Here is a 19061-nt window from a genome sequence, read left to right as displayed (position 1 = left end):
GGGATTGTTTTTAAGAGTTTGGACCTTTGTGTTGTTGTTTGTTTAGAGACATTTATGTGTTAGTTAGGTGATCAACTTTATATCATGACTATCAATTTCATGATTACATGTGCCCTAACAATAGTACTACATATTTCATGTATCTATGTTTTTTTCGTACTGATTCATATGAAATTAGTACATCTGGATGATCAAATGATCGATAAATCTCATATCTATTAAAATAATTTATTAATGACTTACATAACAATGTAACGAGTAGAGTAAAATTGAAATTAGTTACAGTTGAAAATGACAAAATAATCAGATTGTTTATAATTTCTGTGCGATTTTCATAAAGCAAAACGCGATACTTTTTGTTTTCTCCTTTTTTAAAATTAAATTATTGTTTATAAGACCTCGAATAATATTTTTTTTTTTGGATTTAAAATGATTCACAAGGGTAAATATGATGTTTACAAGATTTGAACCCACGTAATAAGTACCACTTTTATAACTTTATCAGCTAAATAAGCTAACATATTCGCTTCATATGATTTTATGATCTGTAGTATGTACAAATGTACAATGAAGGATGACAAACCTAATAATTAAATTAATGTCAGCATCCACCAATAAATTAGTGTTAGTACAGTTATTATAATAAAACAAGCTATAGTGTAAGCAGTATTGCTTGTTGTTGATAATGAAGATATGTTCATGCATGCATTTTCTCTCTTATTATTTTCGTCATTGTTGGGAGACAATCCTTTATCCGTACACAGTCACTAATTATGAAAGATACCTGATTTATTAAAGTGTGTACTTTTTTCTTGCAAACATGAGTAGGTGGAAGGAATAATTTTGAAATGACTAATTTTAAGATGTCCAAACATCAAATCCATAAATAATACATATTCTCTCCCTCCAAATTAATCACATTTTTAATTAAATCTAGTAAATATATTAACATACAATTGCATAATATAAAAAACTCATGTTTTATGTTTAGGACAATAATGCCTAAATGATTCGTGTATATGATGTGTCGAGATAAATAGGGTTCGGATGTATGCAGTTTTACTATTCTTATTCTTATACTGTAAATAGCTCATGTTTATGCACATAGTTACATACTAGTGCCTAAATGTTTCCTGCATGTGCCGAGACAACTAGGTTCAGATGTACGCAGTCTTACTACTTCAATATTGAAAATATATAAAATGTATCGAAATTCTTTGACTTAATATAACAATAAGAACCCTATTGGGGTTAGTTGATTAGAGAATCATTTTGTTTTATTTCATCAATCTTCGATAAATGGAAATTAATCTGGCTATTGTTATCCACGTATTTAAAGGTGTCGAGATAATAAGTAGGGTTCAGATGTACACCGTTTAACTAAACCTATGTTAAAAACATAAAAAAAAATGTACGATCGAGCCTCTAGAGCTTAACAATACAAGAACCCTAACGAATTTAATGAATCATTTTACTTTATTTCATCAGTCTCTCATAAAACGGAAACAATACTATTATTATATTCCATGCGTACATGGAAAGGAGGAGTACCATACCTAAAAACCACCTTAATTTTCACTCAAAGAAACACGTATATAGTCACAATCCATCTGAGCATGCACTGTGGTTTGCATGATGACTAAAAGAAGAATTGAGTTTTCGTTGCGTTGCATTGATTTCCTGTTGTTTTTGCAGCTGCAATTCTTCTGTGAAGAAAAGAAAGGTTTTTTATTTTTTCTTGCAGAAACATTAATTTTTTACTCATTAAACTCAGTCTTTGACCATGAAAATACAAACTTAGCTTATACATATTCTAGTCCTTGCAATTTACAGTTGAAAATGACATACATTGCTTTCTTCATTATTTCCCTCTTTGGCTTCTTCTCTTAGATAGCAACTCATGATACAAACTCAGTTAGACATTCAGTATAAGGTTGAAAGGGGCAATAAAAATGATGCAATTTAAAATATATTATTGGCCTTGCTTTTTTTTATTTTATTTTATTTTTATTTTATGAATATTATTTTAAGATGATCAAATAATTGTATTTGAACATAAAAGTCTCATAAAACAATATGGTTTTGCCTCACATATTCTTAACGATATGTTAATGTCAGCTAACTTAACTGATAAAGTTATAGTGGGTGGTACTCATGACTTGGTTTTAAACCTCGTGACTTTGTGAGCATCATATTTGTCCTTCGACACTCTTTACAAAAAAAAAAAAAAAAAAAAAATCATATTCATAGAGATAGTACAAGTTTAAGAAGGGACATATAAGTAATAAAATGAGGTAAATTAGAAAAGAAATTAAAAATGTGACGGTGTAACTGCCTCTGCTAGCCTTGTAGTTCAGATAAGTTAGTACGGTAATTTATAATTGAAGAAAATGAAGAAGTTTTAAAATTAATCTTTTTGATGTTCTAAATTAGTCCTTTTTCTGGTCTATCAAGTTCTATCGCGATGTATATATCGTAGGAGTAATTAAATACTATCAACAAAATTTCTCGTATATAACTATATGATGATCGGTATCATCTTATAATTATTATGTTTGTGTTATACAGAAATATGTTCATTTTTACTTTAATGATCTATTTTTTTTCACGCTCCAATGTACAAATGTTTTTGCTATTGTATGATATAGTTGTATATGGTCCCCAAGAGCAAATCAGATCAGAGGAGTAATTTCATAGAAGTATAATGTGTGTTGTAGTAAGCACAAATGTACAGTGTTTGAATAGTCCTGATGTGGACACTTCAATTTTGTATCACCAAAAATATTACATCATTTTAATAAATGGTCAAATAGACAAATAGTAGTCATATTAAGTAATAAATCAGTACAAGATTTAAAGTAATTGTTCCGGGTGTAATTCCAGAAGCGGTGATTAAATTCTGCACACCCGAGCATTGAATAATGTCTTGAAATGAATCCTTCTTTCGCTCCTATCGTCCCACCCGCCTCTCCCGCAACAATGAACGAATCGAGGGCTTGGCATGTGTGCAGCGTCTTTCACTCCGACGCTCAAGTCGAAGAAACTTAAAGGATTAAGGTGTGTTACTTGGCTAGATGCGTATTGTAGAGATAAAGGAGATATTACTGGATGAATAGTGTATTTAGGTTATAATTGTGAGATCCTTTCCTCAATGAAGGTTGAGGAGTATTTATAGACTTTCACCTTTTGTCACGTAGTGGCCAAGTGGCCAAGTGGCTAGCGGTGGAAAGATCGATCTACCCCTCGGCCGAGGACCTATGGCGGCCGGCGGACAAAGTTGACTCGCCGCCGAGGGGTCTTGGATATGAGTACGCGGATGTGTGTCCCTACCGGCGGGTTGTCACGCCGAGACCCGTGTGCGGCCGATGGGATGCATCGGCTAGGCTATCTAAGTCGTTGACTTGCTGTGGATATCTTTGACCTTGCTCAGTGTGTTGACTTGGTCAGCGGTGCAGAATATGCCCCATCAGTCATGTTTTCCAATTAATTAATACTAATGTATAGATGATGCAATATGCATGTATGTAATGTATAAAAATTAATATTATCTAAGAAAAATAATTTTTTTCCAATACAGATTGATTGAGGTGACAATCGGGTAGGTTGGGTCATTCATATCGGTTGGGTTCGGGTCACTTATGGGTTAGGTTAGTCGGGTCAATTCTTAGCTCGAGTCAGGTGAGGTCGGGTCGTTCTCGTGTCGGGTCATTTAGATAGATTTGTCGAGTGAGTTTGGTTTTGGTTGGGTCGAGTTATTTTGATAATTTGTTAAGTAGTCAAGTTTTGCCTGGTTTGGCTCTTCAATTCATTATCAGGTCGATTTTTCCAATTATTTTACCTGTCCGAGTTAAATTCGAGTAATTGTTCGGCGAAGTTATATTTTGAGTGAATGTCGGTTTATCATTCGGATCGGGACAACTTTCGGTCAATTTTGGGTTATCTTTCAGGTCAAGCTAGTTGCCAGGTCGGTGTCAGTTTGATTGAGGTCCAAACAAATATCAAGTTAGCTTGGATTACGAGTCATCTCAAGTCGGGTCAATTTAACCTAAAAAGCAATTAACTACTTGTTAACTTGTTTGAGTGTGGATGAATTGGCATAGCTACCACTAAACTAATTAACTTTAATGTATGGGCAGGTGTTGGCTAACAGTTGCATAAACTTTTTTTGGGTGGGGGTCTCTAATTTAATTAAAAGGGTATTATATTAAGTGATACATGGTATATGTGCTTTGTTGTTGGAATTTAAGATATCTTTAATTTTATTTTCTTCATGGGCATTATCAATTATGAGCGTATAAATAAAAACATGTCATGTGCTATAAAATCTTAAATTTTTTGGGATTGCAGAAGTTTGGTATGTATGAACATAAATATTGGAATATAATTATATTAAAAATAGGAAACAAAGAATGGCAGAAGAGAGTGTAGGTCAAGATCATAGGTGTGGGATAATATATGCTTCTTCCCAAATCCCATCCCTTTCTATACATTTGGGATGGTGGAATCTCATCTCTTTTTGAGTTTTCCTAATTCTCAATTAGGTTTATTAATTTGTCTAAACAAAAATTTAAATTATCAACAAAATAAACTCACGGTAAAACGGATTTATAACAATAACAATGATAATTACCACAGTGGTTTGCCCTGGTCTTGGGCTGGGTAAAGTCTACCCTTAAACGTAAACTTTTATGTACAAAAGAAAAAATAATCAACAAACGACCCTGCATCTATCTTTACCAATATATCATAGAACGTGTTAAAACCACAATGATGTACGGAGTACGTGGTAGTTAACGAGATACAACCCTAAGAAGTTTTTTGAGACGGTCTTCCTCCTAGAAACGCGTATATTTATTCAAATCCCTATAAAAACGAGAATTTTTGGGTTGATAAATGGGATCTTTAGAAAAAATAAAATGTTATGCCAGTTACTAAAGGTCAAAGGAGGTCTAGGAAGCATATTTAATTAGTGTTGTTCAAACTTCAAAGACAAATGATGAAGAGACAAAGATTAAGATTAGTGTCGAACATTTATTTAATTATTTATGAAGTATGTGACAGACAGACATTAGGGCAAGCTAAGCAAATCTTGTTTTGTAGTCCTAAATCCCAACATTATATTATATAAGGAGAATGATCCAATGCATTATTAATTAATTTGTGTCTAACGTTAAGAAGAATGTTTTAGGAAACACATTAAATTATGTTTACAATTATTCATTAAATAATTAGGGTTGACATCTTTATATTCGACAAACTTAATTATTAGTTTTTGAGAAATAATATTTCTTCTGTTTCAACTTGTTGTTTACATTTCATTAAAATACTCCTCACTTTATGTTGAAACGGAGGAAATAGTAAATATATATCGATTGAACTAGGGAGGTCATCACTAAGTAGAGACAGCAATCCTTTAAAATTAAAACTTACGTAAAATTTAGATAAAATGTTAATATGCTAGGACAATTTTTTTTCTCCTAGTCTACTCTATTGCTTTTTAGTTCAACCCCTTCAATTTATCGACAACTCATTCAAAAATGCAAATGTATACAGTAACTATATAATGAAGTAACAATCAGAACTATTTTTCGTTATACACATTCTCACATTTATTAACAATTTAGGACATAAATGAGACTGTAATTTTATACTGTAAGATAGTCAATCTTATACAATAATTATGGATTTTGTTTTATAATAAGGGAAAAGGGTGGGCGATTAATTAATAACTAAAGGAAAATGAAATGGCGCCACCGGGTGACACCCAATTTGGGCGCCACCCTCTCACATGGGGCAAGTGGGGACCCCTTCAATAAACAATTGTTGTGAGAGGGTGGCACCCAATTTGGGCGTCACCCGGTGGCGCCCTATCACTATCCGCAAAAAAGGCGCAGAAATCTCAGGCTTATAAGTCCAAAAGATCTAAATTTCAGTGTATTTTCTTGGAGTGATAAAGCTGTCTTATACTCCTATCTTCTAAAAAAAAAACATTTTATATTATCTTCGTATTTAATTGTGTATTGTATGCTTTAGAACTTTCTTGATGTTCGTTCGTTGTAGCTAGAACTAAGACTGGAGATCCTCTGTTTTTAAAGGACATGGGTACTTGTGATTTTCTATTTGGATGGTCTCTCAGAATCCCTTGTTGATCTGCAAGTGGCCGTTCATGCATGCATCAAGTCTCATCGATCTCTTGCTTAATCCAGGTTTTGTAAAATAATCGGTCTTACTTAAAATCGTCTTCACTACCTAAAATGTCATAATTATGTTTATAATAAGGTTGGTACGCTTTCAAGTTTGGTTTTTTCATATCCAAAAACCAAGAATAATTGAACCCTTGTTATTGTTTTCGTCTGAATAATCAATAATTGTATCGTGGATAATATTGTACCGTAATTTATTATCAAAATTAGTGTATAAGTCAAAAAGAAAATATCCTTTGTAATTCATACTACGTATTCAATGTACGAGCAGTACTTTTGTTAATTACTCCGTAGTTGTTTTTATTTGGTAATGTTGATATTTAAAGAAAATATATATGCAGTAAAATCATTATGTATTACTCCGTATAAATTTATAATGTGCAATGATACTTCACAGAGAGTGAGTTATGAACATATCTCACGTAAAAAAATTGCATGCAAGAGAACGTATTTAGCAATAAATGTATTTTAGCTAGTTATATTGTGCGTATCTCTAATGTTCCCTTTGTATTACGGTTATATTATATATACGGAGTATAATTCGTCTATAGAAACTACACAAAAAACGTTAGCTCCATCAATCAAGCATGGAACATAAAATTGATTGTCGTCAACTACTTTAATTTGTAAAGCATTATTATTATTATTATTTTTAAGACAAAGACCCGCATAAATTTCGATATGCTTCCTTCAATCAAAAGAGTTGTACGTTTACGTAATGAATCTGCCCTCATGATTCCAGTACACCATTGTTGTGACATCCTACCAATTTAATTTTCACATGCCATGCATTACTCTATAGTTATTCCACACCATAGTTATTACACACACATTTCTTTTCAATTCGACTTGGTAGTTATAGAACTTATAGTTATCGATTTTAGAACATTTAACGTTACAAAGTCATTTTTTACTGCAAATTCAATAATGTAAATTACATATATTCCTTCTGTAATTGATACTCAAACAGTTTTATCTGATATTAAATAATATTCGTAAATAAATGAACAAAAAACCATTAAAAATGATTGAAACATATACTTCGGGTGTAGATTTAAAAACCTCTAATAACGTGAATTATTCGACATGCAAATAAAGTGAAGTGTGAACGAGCGAGGGTGGTGATGATATTCTATTTGCACGACCAAAATGCAAAAACGCGTACGATTAATATGTCTCGTAACCTTTGTGGCCTTGTCACTTGTGGGCTAGCCTTCGTGCGTTACGTTGTATAGTATATGTAGTGGGAGCCTTTGTTCCCACGCAAAAGTTTTTTTTTTTTCTTCATATTAGTGGACTTCATGCATTTTAGAAAGGCTTGAAAAGTACTTCCAACATATTGCTAGGCTGCTAGCTGTGTCACTAGCTAGTTATTGTATTATATGGTCATCATGGCTATTATAATCTAGGCAGTCATATATAGTGGCGGATCTAGTAATTAGAGGGTGGAAAATTTTCAAAGGAGACAAACCAATACTCCGAATATAATAAAACAAACTCAATAAAGTTCCAAATATTTTAAATAAAATTTTAGAAATTCCAATCATCAATTGTGCAAGTAAACAGAAAATTTCCGATATTCAAAACTGTTAAGATTATAGAGGGGGAGACGATAATAAGGGAGAATTGTATTATTGAGTTGTGATTCTTATGATAAGAATACATCTATTTATACTACCGAAGTCTGAACCCTAACACTCTAAACCCTAGACGGTAGCCGCCGCCATATCTTGTAACCTAACCCTAATGGGTCTAATATCCTAATAAAAACTCAAAAAAAATCGAATACTCATGACTTATACAAGTACGGACTGAAGTTTTAATTATTTTTATATTGAGATCATATAAAATAAAGAAGAAAATGATAAACTATAATTTGCATGAGAAATAAACACGTAAAATATAGTTATAATTCGCCATATTAATTAGAAGATTGCAGATTTGCAATGCACTGATCTCGTTTTTTTATAAAAAAAACAAGCCACAATGACAGTACAATATCGGGGATGGGGTCGAACTTACAATCTATTGTCCACTATACCTCCTTTTTAAGAAGTTTTTGGTTTATTAGCGTTATTAAGCAAACTATTTAGATAATTAGCGTTGAGTTGAAATTATTTACGTTTCTAGTGTCCATGTCATCACTTTATTTTTTTCGCAGATTTTCAACAAAGCCGCTATACTTCTTAGCGGCTTTGTCAACTTTTAAAAAAAAAAAAGCAAACACCATAAGCCGCTGAGGTTCTTAGCGGCTTTACATGAGGAAATTGGAAAAAAAATGCTGAAGCAATCCAGTAGCTACTGGACTCCAGAAATGCGAAAAAAACAGACAAAGCCGCTGAGGTTCTTAGCGGCTTTGTGTAATTTTCACAAAAAAAAAAGAAAAACCCCTATAAGCCGCTGAGGAGTATAGCGGCTTTCCTAAGTTTTTGAAAAAAATAAAAGTCAGAACTACACTACCTCCCACCCACGATTTGGGACCAAATATAATAACAGAAACCTGCAAATAAAGCTCCAAACTCAGCATGAACAATCACACACACACATGATTGAACTTCCGAAAACATGTTTCATTTGATTGAAAACGTAAAATAAAAGATAGTGCATACAAAGTACTTATAAGGTAGCAAATCTAAAGTTCAAACAAAGTAGCTAAAAGTGTTTTACATTGTTAACAATTCCAACTAATTTTACTTTGAAATCAAACTAATCTTAGGTCAATCTCGAGCGTGGCCTCTTTCCTTTTTGTCTTGAAGTTGAACCGCTCGGTGTCGCCTCCTCTTGGATAGGGGTAAGTTGAACCGCTCGGTGTCGTAAGTCATATCTTCGAGGTTCATTGTGTGGAGGGCTTGGATGATCGGCCTCGGTAGGTAGGATTAGATGCCCTTGTCCCGTGCGATGCAAGCACTCGAGTGACATTGACTGCATTTCTTTCACCATGTTTACATGTGATAGTGGCACACCATCCGGCATCTCACCAAGCATAGTTGTGGCACGTTCATAGTTGTATACATGACCTTGACTCTACAAAATTGAACAAATAACAAATTAAACAAAGGTTGTTAAAAATAATTAAATAGCAAACTTGTAAAGGTTGGTAAAAATAATTAAATAGCAAACAAATAAAATTATTGAAAGAATTACTTACAAGTAACATATTGTCCGCCGCATTTGGATAGAAATTGTGTCTCTTCTCATATAAATCCTTGTTTTGTGTATCGGCACTAAGTGGGCTAATGACTAGACGAGTGATTTTACGATACCATTCTAGTTGTTCATTTGCATCAACTCCCATTGCAATCAACATAGTCCCACTATATTTACCATAAAGATGAGTGCCATCTATGGTAATTATTGGCCTACAATGTGGGAAGCCTTTGATAGAGGGACCAAATGACCAAAAAACTTTATCAAATTGTTGGACATTGGGATCATTAGTGGGCTTATTGACAAAATGGACGGCGGTTCCCGGATTAACCTCTTTTAAAGCATCTAAGTAACGGGGAAGATAAGCATAAGACTCCTCCCAATCTCCATAAAGATCCGCCATTGCTCTTTGTTTTGCCATCCAAGTCTTCCAATAAGAGATCTTGAAGTTGAACTCCTTTGTTATGGATGCCCTTAACAAACTCACCTTAGCCCCCCAATCTTCTTTCACAAGATGCTTAATAGCATTGCTAATAAACTCACCCCTTAAATTTGGATGATCAAGAGATGGTTTCCGAACCACACAAGAAGCTTCATGTGGCCCTTCGTATGACACAATCGTGAAAACATCCATATGGATGTTTTTTTTAGTGGCTCTCAAATACCAACTACAAGGTGACGGTTGTCTATTACATTTATAAGTCACGGTGTGAGGTCTTGATTCGGCAATTTTATAAACTTGGTTTCTAGCCACGTTGTAGGTTGTCACAACTTGTCGCAAAAGCTCTTTGCTTGCAAAATCTTGCCCCTTACTAAATTCCTCACCACTCTTAAATGGAGCCACACATGACTTATACCAACTATTTTCATGCCCAACATCTAAAACTCCAAGTTCGATAAATTGGGTGTTAGTACATGGTTGAGAAACAAGGTCTACCATATCATCCTCACTCAACAAAAGCAATGCATCCTCCTCTTCAATCCCATTTTCAATCTCATCTCCAAAAATATTACCATCTATGGCCACTTCGTCAACATGATTACTTGACAAAGACACATGCCAATTAGGATCCTCAACTTGACTAAACATATTTGTGAATGATAAATTAGGATCTTCTACAATAGGCTTTAACTCGATAAACAAATCCATGGAACCGGCTTTTGATTGACACACAATTGCCCACAAAGCTTTCAAACTACGATCATTATTCAAGGATACTACTTTGTAACCTCTTACACTTGGAAATTTCATTTTGATATTTAGCTCAAATTTTGATCTATCAACCTCTAAAGACTCATAAATTTCATTCTTGAGCTCATTAAAACTAATATTACTACTAACAAGAACAAAGGTTTCACAACCACCCTTATAGCTAATATCTTCACCATTTACCACAACTTCACCATTCCACCAACAAGTCAAAGGGTAATTATTCACCTCCATTGTAAATAATCAAACTAAATACTAAACACAACAATCAATCTACTAATTTCAACAATTACAAACTAAATAAAACGAAATTACTAATTAAAAACTAGATAAAACGAAATTACTAATCAAAATAAATCGAAATTTGTAAACAAAAGTTGGGGATTAATTGCTACTCAATGCACGAAACTAGTACATTAGGGATGAATTAATACCTTTAGATGAATATAGGATGAACTAGGTTGATGGATAGCAAATGATTAAAAGAAATTAGGACGAATTTGGATGACAATTTGGGGTTTTCGCAACTTAGGGTTTCGAAAATAAAATTGGGGATTTTCTGGGTTTGTGTAAATAAGAGAGTGATTGTGTTTACTCGGGTTTTTTTTTTTTATATAAGAGGCAAAGCCGCCATCTTTCTCAGCGGCTTTACTCGATTTCAGTTTTTTTTTTACGCACTTTGCTAAGCCGCCCAGATTCTTAGCGGCTTCTCTTGTTTTTTGTGTGCCTCACAACTCCAGTATCTACCTTATGGCTTGCAATTTTTTTTTTAATGAATCCTTGCAAAGCCGCTAAGAACCTCAGCGGCTTTGCTATTTGTACCCATTTTTTTGCACTCCAGTAGCTAATGTAACTTGAGGACGAAATTTTTCAGTAACAAAGAGGCAAGCCGCTAAGAAGTATAGCGGCTTTGCCAAAAAACTGGAAAAAAAAAATCAGCGATGACGTGGACACTAGTAACCAAATTATGTTAAATTAAACGCTAATTGTCAAATTAAGTGGATAATTAACACTAATTAGCCAAAAACTTCCCTTTTTAACCGCTAAACTAAGACATTTTCGATAATACACTGGTATCGCAGTAGTGCCTATTCCTATTCATAAAAATAAGTGGACCGCAATGTGGATTTTGTTACCTTGATCGGTCCCTTTCTTATTTGACCAACATTACAAGATATAAAATAATTGTTGACCTATTTCTCTTATCTCTAAACTGATTTACTTAGTCATCAATCAAGAGTGATTTGAGCTATGGGGGACAGTTTAACAGAAAATGATTTTGAAGTAATGGAATGATTAGTTTGTGTTTATTACACTAGATTTGCTAAACATTTTATGTGATAAGTACATTCCTTAATATAATTAGTGACAAATAAATTATATCTCTAATTATTACATGCATGGACCCGTTACTTTTCTTTCTTTCTCCATCTTTTTGTCTTTGTTTTTTGGTTCATGCATGCACAAGATTGTAGCAGATCACGTCTTTTTTATTGTGTTGATTACTCGATAGTGAACATGACATTTGACTCGGAATTGGATGGTATTATCTGAATATTCGGTCCTTTAATTATTCAGTTAGCGGTTTTTTTAACGTGTGCTCTCAGAACACACATTAACAAGCTAATTAAATAAAGATTCACACAAAACTTTCATGGCTAAATGAAGTGTTAACTCATATTATCATATTTAGTGAGGTATTTTTGTAATATTCTTAGGATATACGCTAGATAGACCGTAGTAATGATAAAAAAGTGTAAGAGAGGCTTAGATGGAGACTGAAAATTGGGCTCACGTGAAATATTGGAGGTTATCTCGTTGTGGAAAATGTTGGAAGTACCACTAAAATTTATAACCAATTTTGACCATCAATTTTCCACCATGGACCAGGATGATCGATCCCCTTCTCTGTCAGCTTTCCATCATTGTTACATTGATCAAGTGTTCAACAACCAAATTCATTTCTTACACAATAACTTTAAATTCGATTTTTATATTATTAGACAGCCAAATGTTATTTTCGAAAGGGTTTTATATTCATTAAAAAAAAGGAAAAAATAAAGACCGCTTAATTATGCATTGATTTCTCTTTCACAATTAATATTTGTTTAGAGATCCCTTATTTTAATGAGAATTTATTTTACTTGATTTTTATAGATTTACCTCCGATAAATTTGACATATTATATCTGTATAGTTTGTTATTAATAATATTCTCTTCGTTCAAAAAAAAATAGTAAGTTATTTCTCTTAATGCGTCTCAAGTATAAGGGCATCAACAATAAAGGTTTGTGTACTTTTTAGAGGTTTGTTGACAAACTTCTCTATTGTTGGGAATGAGGGTTGAAGTTCATAGATGAGGATGGTTACAATTTTGTATACAGGTTTGTGTTTTTGGTTGTGAGTGATAGTGGACCCCATGTAATATACTTTTATGAGGTTTGTCTATATTTAAGAGGTTTGTCTATTGTTGTATTGAGGTTTATTGTTAGAGAGGTTTGTGTGTTGAGTGATGTGGCATTAGACAAACCTCATTTGGGGTTTGTCTATTGCGAATGCTCTAAGAATGAAACAAATTCAAAGACATATCTCTAGTACTAATAAGTGCTTATTATTAGGGATGTCTAAGCCCATGTGCAGCCATGAGCACAGAAACCGGGCTTCTGATTTTAGTCAACGAATTTACAAACATTATTAATAAAATAAATTCAATATAAACCTCTACCTTGATGTATAGACATATAGTACACTTATGCTGTTATGCACTCATATTTGGGACCTTATTTTTTTTATGGTATACAGAGTCTCCATTTATTTTAAGACGCCCTTATTATAAGATTCGTTTCTGTTTTATAACCGTCTTGAATGAGAATTTGTATTTTATTTCAATGATATAGAGTAAGCAAGATTCCAATGTCATTAGGCCTATGTGTTGTTACTAGGTACATTATCCAAATGATAATGGGTTGATTAGACTAATCCTAGGATGATGTTAATTAATCTTTTTTCTAAGAATTTGTGTTTTTTATTGTTTTGGTAGGGAACTACTGTAGTAAAGAGAGTGATGATACATATATACAAGCTACTTTTTGTCAAGAAAACTAGAAAGCGACTAGCAATCATGGTGAAATGAAAATGCGATCCATCGTATAGCTTTGTGGCTAGGTTTGTGAGGGCACCTTGACTGAGATATGTGGGGTTTTATTATGAACGGGACGTTTGACCAATTTCGAATTCATTTTATATGAACATTTCTCATCCTCATCATCATCCTCATCCTCATTCTATATGTATCGCCTTATTAATTTAAATTCTGTGTATAGATAAAAAAACGAAATTTATAGATAATAGGAATAATTATAATAGTTGGGCCTCAATCATCACCTTAGGGTTTAGGTTGAGATGATTTATCTATCATAGTATCAGAGCTTTCGTGAATTGGTTGAACCGCTATATTATGATGATAATCATGTGTAGCAAAAGTTTTTGAACATATTTTGCTAATAGAACATATACGGGTCAAATGATGAAATTATGACATCTATGAATTGTAACATTTCAAGCTGAATGATTTAAGAATTTAGAACTGAATAGTTTAACCTAATATATAATCATTTTATGTTTATTACGACGAAAAGACCGAAAAATTTGTATGAGATTGGTTTTAATATAAGAGTTGGTAGCATCGTTATTTACTTATTGTTTCTCATGACTTAAATGGTACTCCTACTAGTTATTGTTTCTAATCTATTATTTGAAGTTTGAACTAGATAATTAATATATGAAACATTCTAAAAATAGCAAAGAGGAACACAATTTAGAAATAAGCACATGAGGGGGTCCAAACAAGTGTCGGAAATAAGAGAAGATGGTGTGATGTTCCACTCACAATAAGCATAATAATATGAAGTTTGAGCTTAATCTAATAAACATGTGGTTCAAATCTATAGGACCTAGTTTATGATGAAATCACCACATAATGTCAATGCTAGATGCTCTTTTCCCCACTCATCAAAATTATTTGTCAAGCAATTCATCATCATTAAACCCCTTCAATTATTTTCATTACCCAAATTGTTATTTAAGATGAATATATCAGTCGTTTTAAACCAAAAACGAGTTAAATATATTTCATTTAACAAAATAAGCTATTTGAATTTGTCTTTACTATCAACATCTGATATTATTTAAAACTGTTTTAAAGATTAAACGGATACTTCTGTCTTAAGCAAAATCTATCGTAACTTCTTGAAGCTTTCATTATGTATAATATAGTGGGAGATAATCAATCAATCAAAGCTCTGCATGCTTAAAACACCTCATCACGTTTGACCCTAAATTGTGTCTCCAACAATGTCATTTCAAGCCTTCAATAGTATTACTGGTACCTTAAGCTTATCTTTCCCTCTTTACAGAAAGGATATCACATGGGACTATGTAATGCATGTCCATTTTGCAACCCTAATGCCGTGTTTATTTTTCTTGCTTATGTCGGTTCAGTTCAGTTTTCATAGATTCAGTTCAAATTTAATATATTATTAAAATGATCACGCGCAACATAATTTTATGTCAAACCGTTTTACAATATCACTAAAATGTGAATAAACTACTCTATGAAAGAAGCAATACAACATTAATGTTTTTTGGGTGACTTTCTTCTTTTCATGTTAAACTAGTACAGATCCCGCCCAATAATGCGCGGTATTTATAGAGCTTGTATACCTTTATATTTTCATATTTTACTTTATTGTTTTATTATATTTGCAATTTGCAATCTTATAATTTTATACCCCTTTTATTTTATTTTGATTAATGCATTATAATTAGAATTTAATGAAAAAATCATGCTTAAAGATAATAGTTTAATGGGAAAATCTTATTTCTTTCCTTATATAAGATGATGGAATTTGGAGGAAAAACTTTGGAGAATTTTTATTCTCTTAGTAGTAAGGAAGCTGTCAATTTTAATAATAAATTATAAAATGTATTAACATGTTTGATTATAAAAATTTCAATTAAAATATCAATATTAATTAAAAATTATGAAATTTTGATGTAAATTTGTTAGGATTACATAAATTTTAGAAAACAATATATTCAATATACAAAATTAATTTAAAAATAATGATAATATCCTTTAATATTATAAATAAGTGAATTAAATTAATTTATAGATAAATGAACTAAATAAGACCATGTATAGATAATTTATGTCACATTAATTCGCCACTAGTATAGATCCCGCGCAAATGCACGATATTTTAAATTTTCATATATAGAGAACTTAACAATTAGAACTAATAATAAAATATAAATGAACTTAAATTTTATTTTTAATTATCTACAATTATTAATGTGTAATACTAAGAATTAAAATAGAGCGAATTTTACATTTTTACTTTGAATAAAATTGATCATGTTAAAACCACTTTTTGTTAAATAAGCTTAGGATAAAAAAAAAGATTGTTAGTTTAATTACAAAAACTTATGCTTATTTTTACGCATTTAAAACCTCTGATGAAGCATATAACTATTTTTGTAATTTTTGTTACAACTATGCAATTTAAACGGAGTAACAAATTTACCGAATAAAAAAGTGAAAAGCACACACTGATTTAATAATATGAGTAAAATATGCATACATTTTAGATATGATATTTAAAACATTTAAGATACATAAATTGGACTAATGAGATAATAATGAATAAAATATATTTGGGTCCAAGTATAAAAGCTGCGGTGTTTGATAAGATATTGTGACACATAAAGGCCATATATTTGGTCCAATACATATCTTAATAAAGTTAGGCCCAATTTCTAGCTAAAAGTATTTAGGCGGGAAAATTTTAAGTTTTCTTATTCTTTTAGTATAAGGGGGATGCCAAGTGATTGATTAGATTGTACATTTACCATCCAGCTCTCCTCATTATCCGTAGTGGCACAAGGTATGAAGAGACGATGTTCAACTTCCATGTCACGTGAAAGGGTGTATTATTATTAAGTTATTGTTCGAAACTTGACCATTGAGATTTGAGATGAAGTATGGTGATCAAACATAATACTAAAAAAAGAATAAAATTGTATTTTACTAACGTTTTCTACAACGTAGGTTAAATATTACCATTATATACTCTGATTCAAGTGAAGAGATTCTCATTGTTCAACAATTCTTATATAAAACTGTTTTACATAAACATTATTGTAAAACCAAGTAATAATTCCACTAATCATCAGTTTCCATAATAAGGGCATTAATATCTTCCGTTATATGGTTTTACAATGTGAGATTGTAAAAAATCAAGTAATATTTTACCTAAATAACCCTATTAAAATATTTGTCACCAATAACTACGTTCTCAAAATATGGATATGAAGGTCTTTCGTATATAGTGTTACAATATTTAATTGTAAAACCGTTTTATAAGATTCTTACTCGGATAATTGCGGTTTCGAAAGTGGTTGAACGTACTACAATTGGACTTGGACGGAGCAGAAAACTGAAAGTGTGGATTAAGTTAGGCCTCTTTGTAAGTAGGCCATGACATTCTTGCTCTCTTTTGACAATCACAATCTATTAATGGGCTTTTGCTTTACATTATTGCATACGGTGTTAGGTATTTGTCATCTTCATTTTTCTTCATTTTCCTCTTTAATTTCCATGCACCAACCTACAAGTGTCCAATTCTTAAGTCATTTTGAAATTTTAGATTAGAGTATTAAGATATAAAACCGTTGATTTTTCTCTAATTATCAGCTTAAGTTTTTTATTATATCTCATTTTAAGAGAAAAAGGATTACGCATCTGAGGTATTAGCTCAGACCTTGTAATTTTTGAGCATATACAAATTTTTTCTGAGCATATTATCATTTATAAATATAGTTTTTGAGCAATATTATATTTTTTTAGTGTAATATTTTAGTAAATGTGTTCAAAAACTTTATACTAAAGCAGAACTCAAAAACTTTAAAATAAAACTCAGAAAATAAATAATAAGAGGTACTACCTCAGATGTATAGTCTATGAACTGCTCATTTTAATAGTGAATAATGACGATGAAGATATAATACTAGCGCGAGACGAGATCCTTATCATCAAGTCAATAGCGTTGGTCTTAATCCGCTTAAATAAGTACTGAGTAATTATCGTTTTGTTTTGAGTTTAAAGTAATAATCGGGGATGAGTTTATGTAGGTCAAGCCCATTGCTAAGCCACGAGATTACGCGGCAACTTTCCTATAAGACGAATAAATGTTTTACATAATTTCAAAATCGAATTAATTTTGTGGAACAAAGTAGGGTTGTGTTCTTGCAGTTGAATAGAGTTTAAATAAACTGAACTGAATTGAGTTGAGCTGAACTAGATGAAACTGGAGTAAGGCCTTGTTCTTTCTTACTTAATTTCAGTTCACTTCAGCTCTATTCAGTTCACTTCAGCTTCATTTAGTTCAGTTCAACTCATTTCTTCACAAATTAACTTTCCACTTCAGTTCAGTTCATACAATTTCAATTCAGCTCAATTAAGTTCAGTTCAGTTCTATTCAGTTCGACTCATTTCAATCGAAGAAAACTGGCTTTAAAAGTTAATGTGTAAAGGGATAAAGTAAACTGAAATGATATGAAATTAAACCAGAAAAAACAAAACCTGAACAATTGAACCAACAACTTTATAATATAAAACAAAAGGGCTTAATGCTTAATACTTAATACTTAATACTTAATACTTGTTTGGGGCTAGGAAGGGCGGCAAATCAGGCTCAGAAAGACCCTTAGGCCCAAAGTGGTCTGAAGTTCAGCCCAGTAACTTTCTGTGCTATCTCAGTACCTCGTTTTCATATCGTTAACTATACGTTTCATTGTTTTGTCTTTGTTTCTTGAGACATGCTTTGCTTGATTCTATAGAAAGTCAGAAAAGTATATAAAATCAAGAAATTAAATCATTATTAGATTTGTAATTTGTAAATCAAATATGTTCATAATAACATAATAATGAAATATATAAGAAAGAATCTTTATGAGTGAATACAACAATGACTTTTGAAGAAAAAATAATATGCAGTATACAAGAAAGATTCTTTTGACTTTTGAATATTTATTCACTAATCACTTAACAACTACTTTGTGATAAACTATAAAGCAAAGAAAATAATTTTATTTCATTATCCACTTGTATTCTTTATAGTTATGCTAAAAATAAATGATACTCCGTATAAATTAATAATTAATAAGAACACTCATACAGTTTTCCTCGTCATAAAAAAAACACAAAATCTCATTGAAGACGGGTGATATCCGTCACAAGTTTGTAACGGATACCGTTTCCTCTCACAAAATGCCCATTGAGAGGTGAGTGGGAAGCACATAGGGGTGCCCTACCTTGTCCCCTCTCCCTTTTTGTGAGAGGTCACAAGTTTGTGACGGGATTAGCCCGTCACAAACAAGACTAGCTGATTTTTTTTTTTTTTTCAGATGTGCCCTTATGTCAGATTACTACATCAACCCCCA

The 19061-nt window shown here is 32.0% G+C and overlaps 1 protein-coding gene across 1 annotated transcript; it reads right to left on the bottom strand.

Annotated features, from left to right (window-relative positions):
* Positions 1-8752: 8752 nt before the first annotated feature.
* On the bottom strand, positions 8753-10872 carry LOC141644263 (uncharacterized). The gene is made up of 2 exons (XM_074453744.1): positions 9352-10872; positions 8753-9227 (listed from the first exon to the last, which is right to left on the bottom strand). Exons 1-2 carry the CDS (start codon positions 10792-10794, stop codon positions 8916-8918), a joined length of 1755 nt encoding a protein of 584 aa, XP_074309845.1. The 5' UTR covers positions 10795-10872; the 3' UTR covers positions 8753-8915.
* Between the last annotated feature and the right edge of the window lie 8189 nt (positions 10873-19061).

This window comes from Silene latifolia, chromosome 2 (genome assembly GCF_048544455.1).
Source record: "Silene latifolia isolate original U9 population chromosome 2, ASM4854445v1, whole genome shotgun sequence".
Classification (NCBI taxonomy): Eukaryota; Viridiplantae; Streptophyta; class Magnoliopsida; order Caryophyllales; family Caryophyllaceae; genus Silene; species Silene latifolia.
Note: the sequence above shows the minus strand (reverse complement) of the source record. Positions and strands in the feature narration are given on the sequence as shown.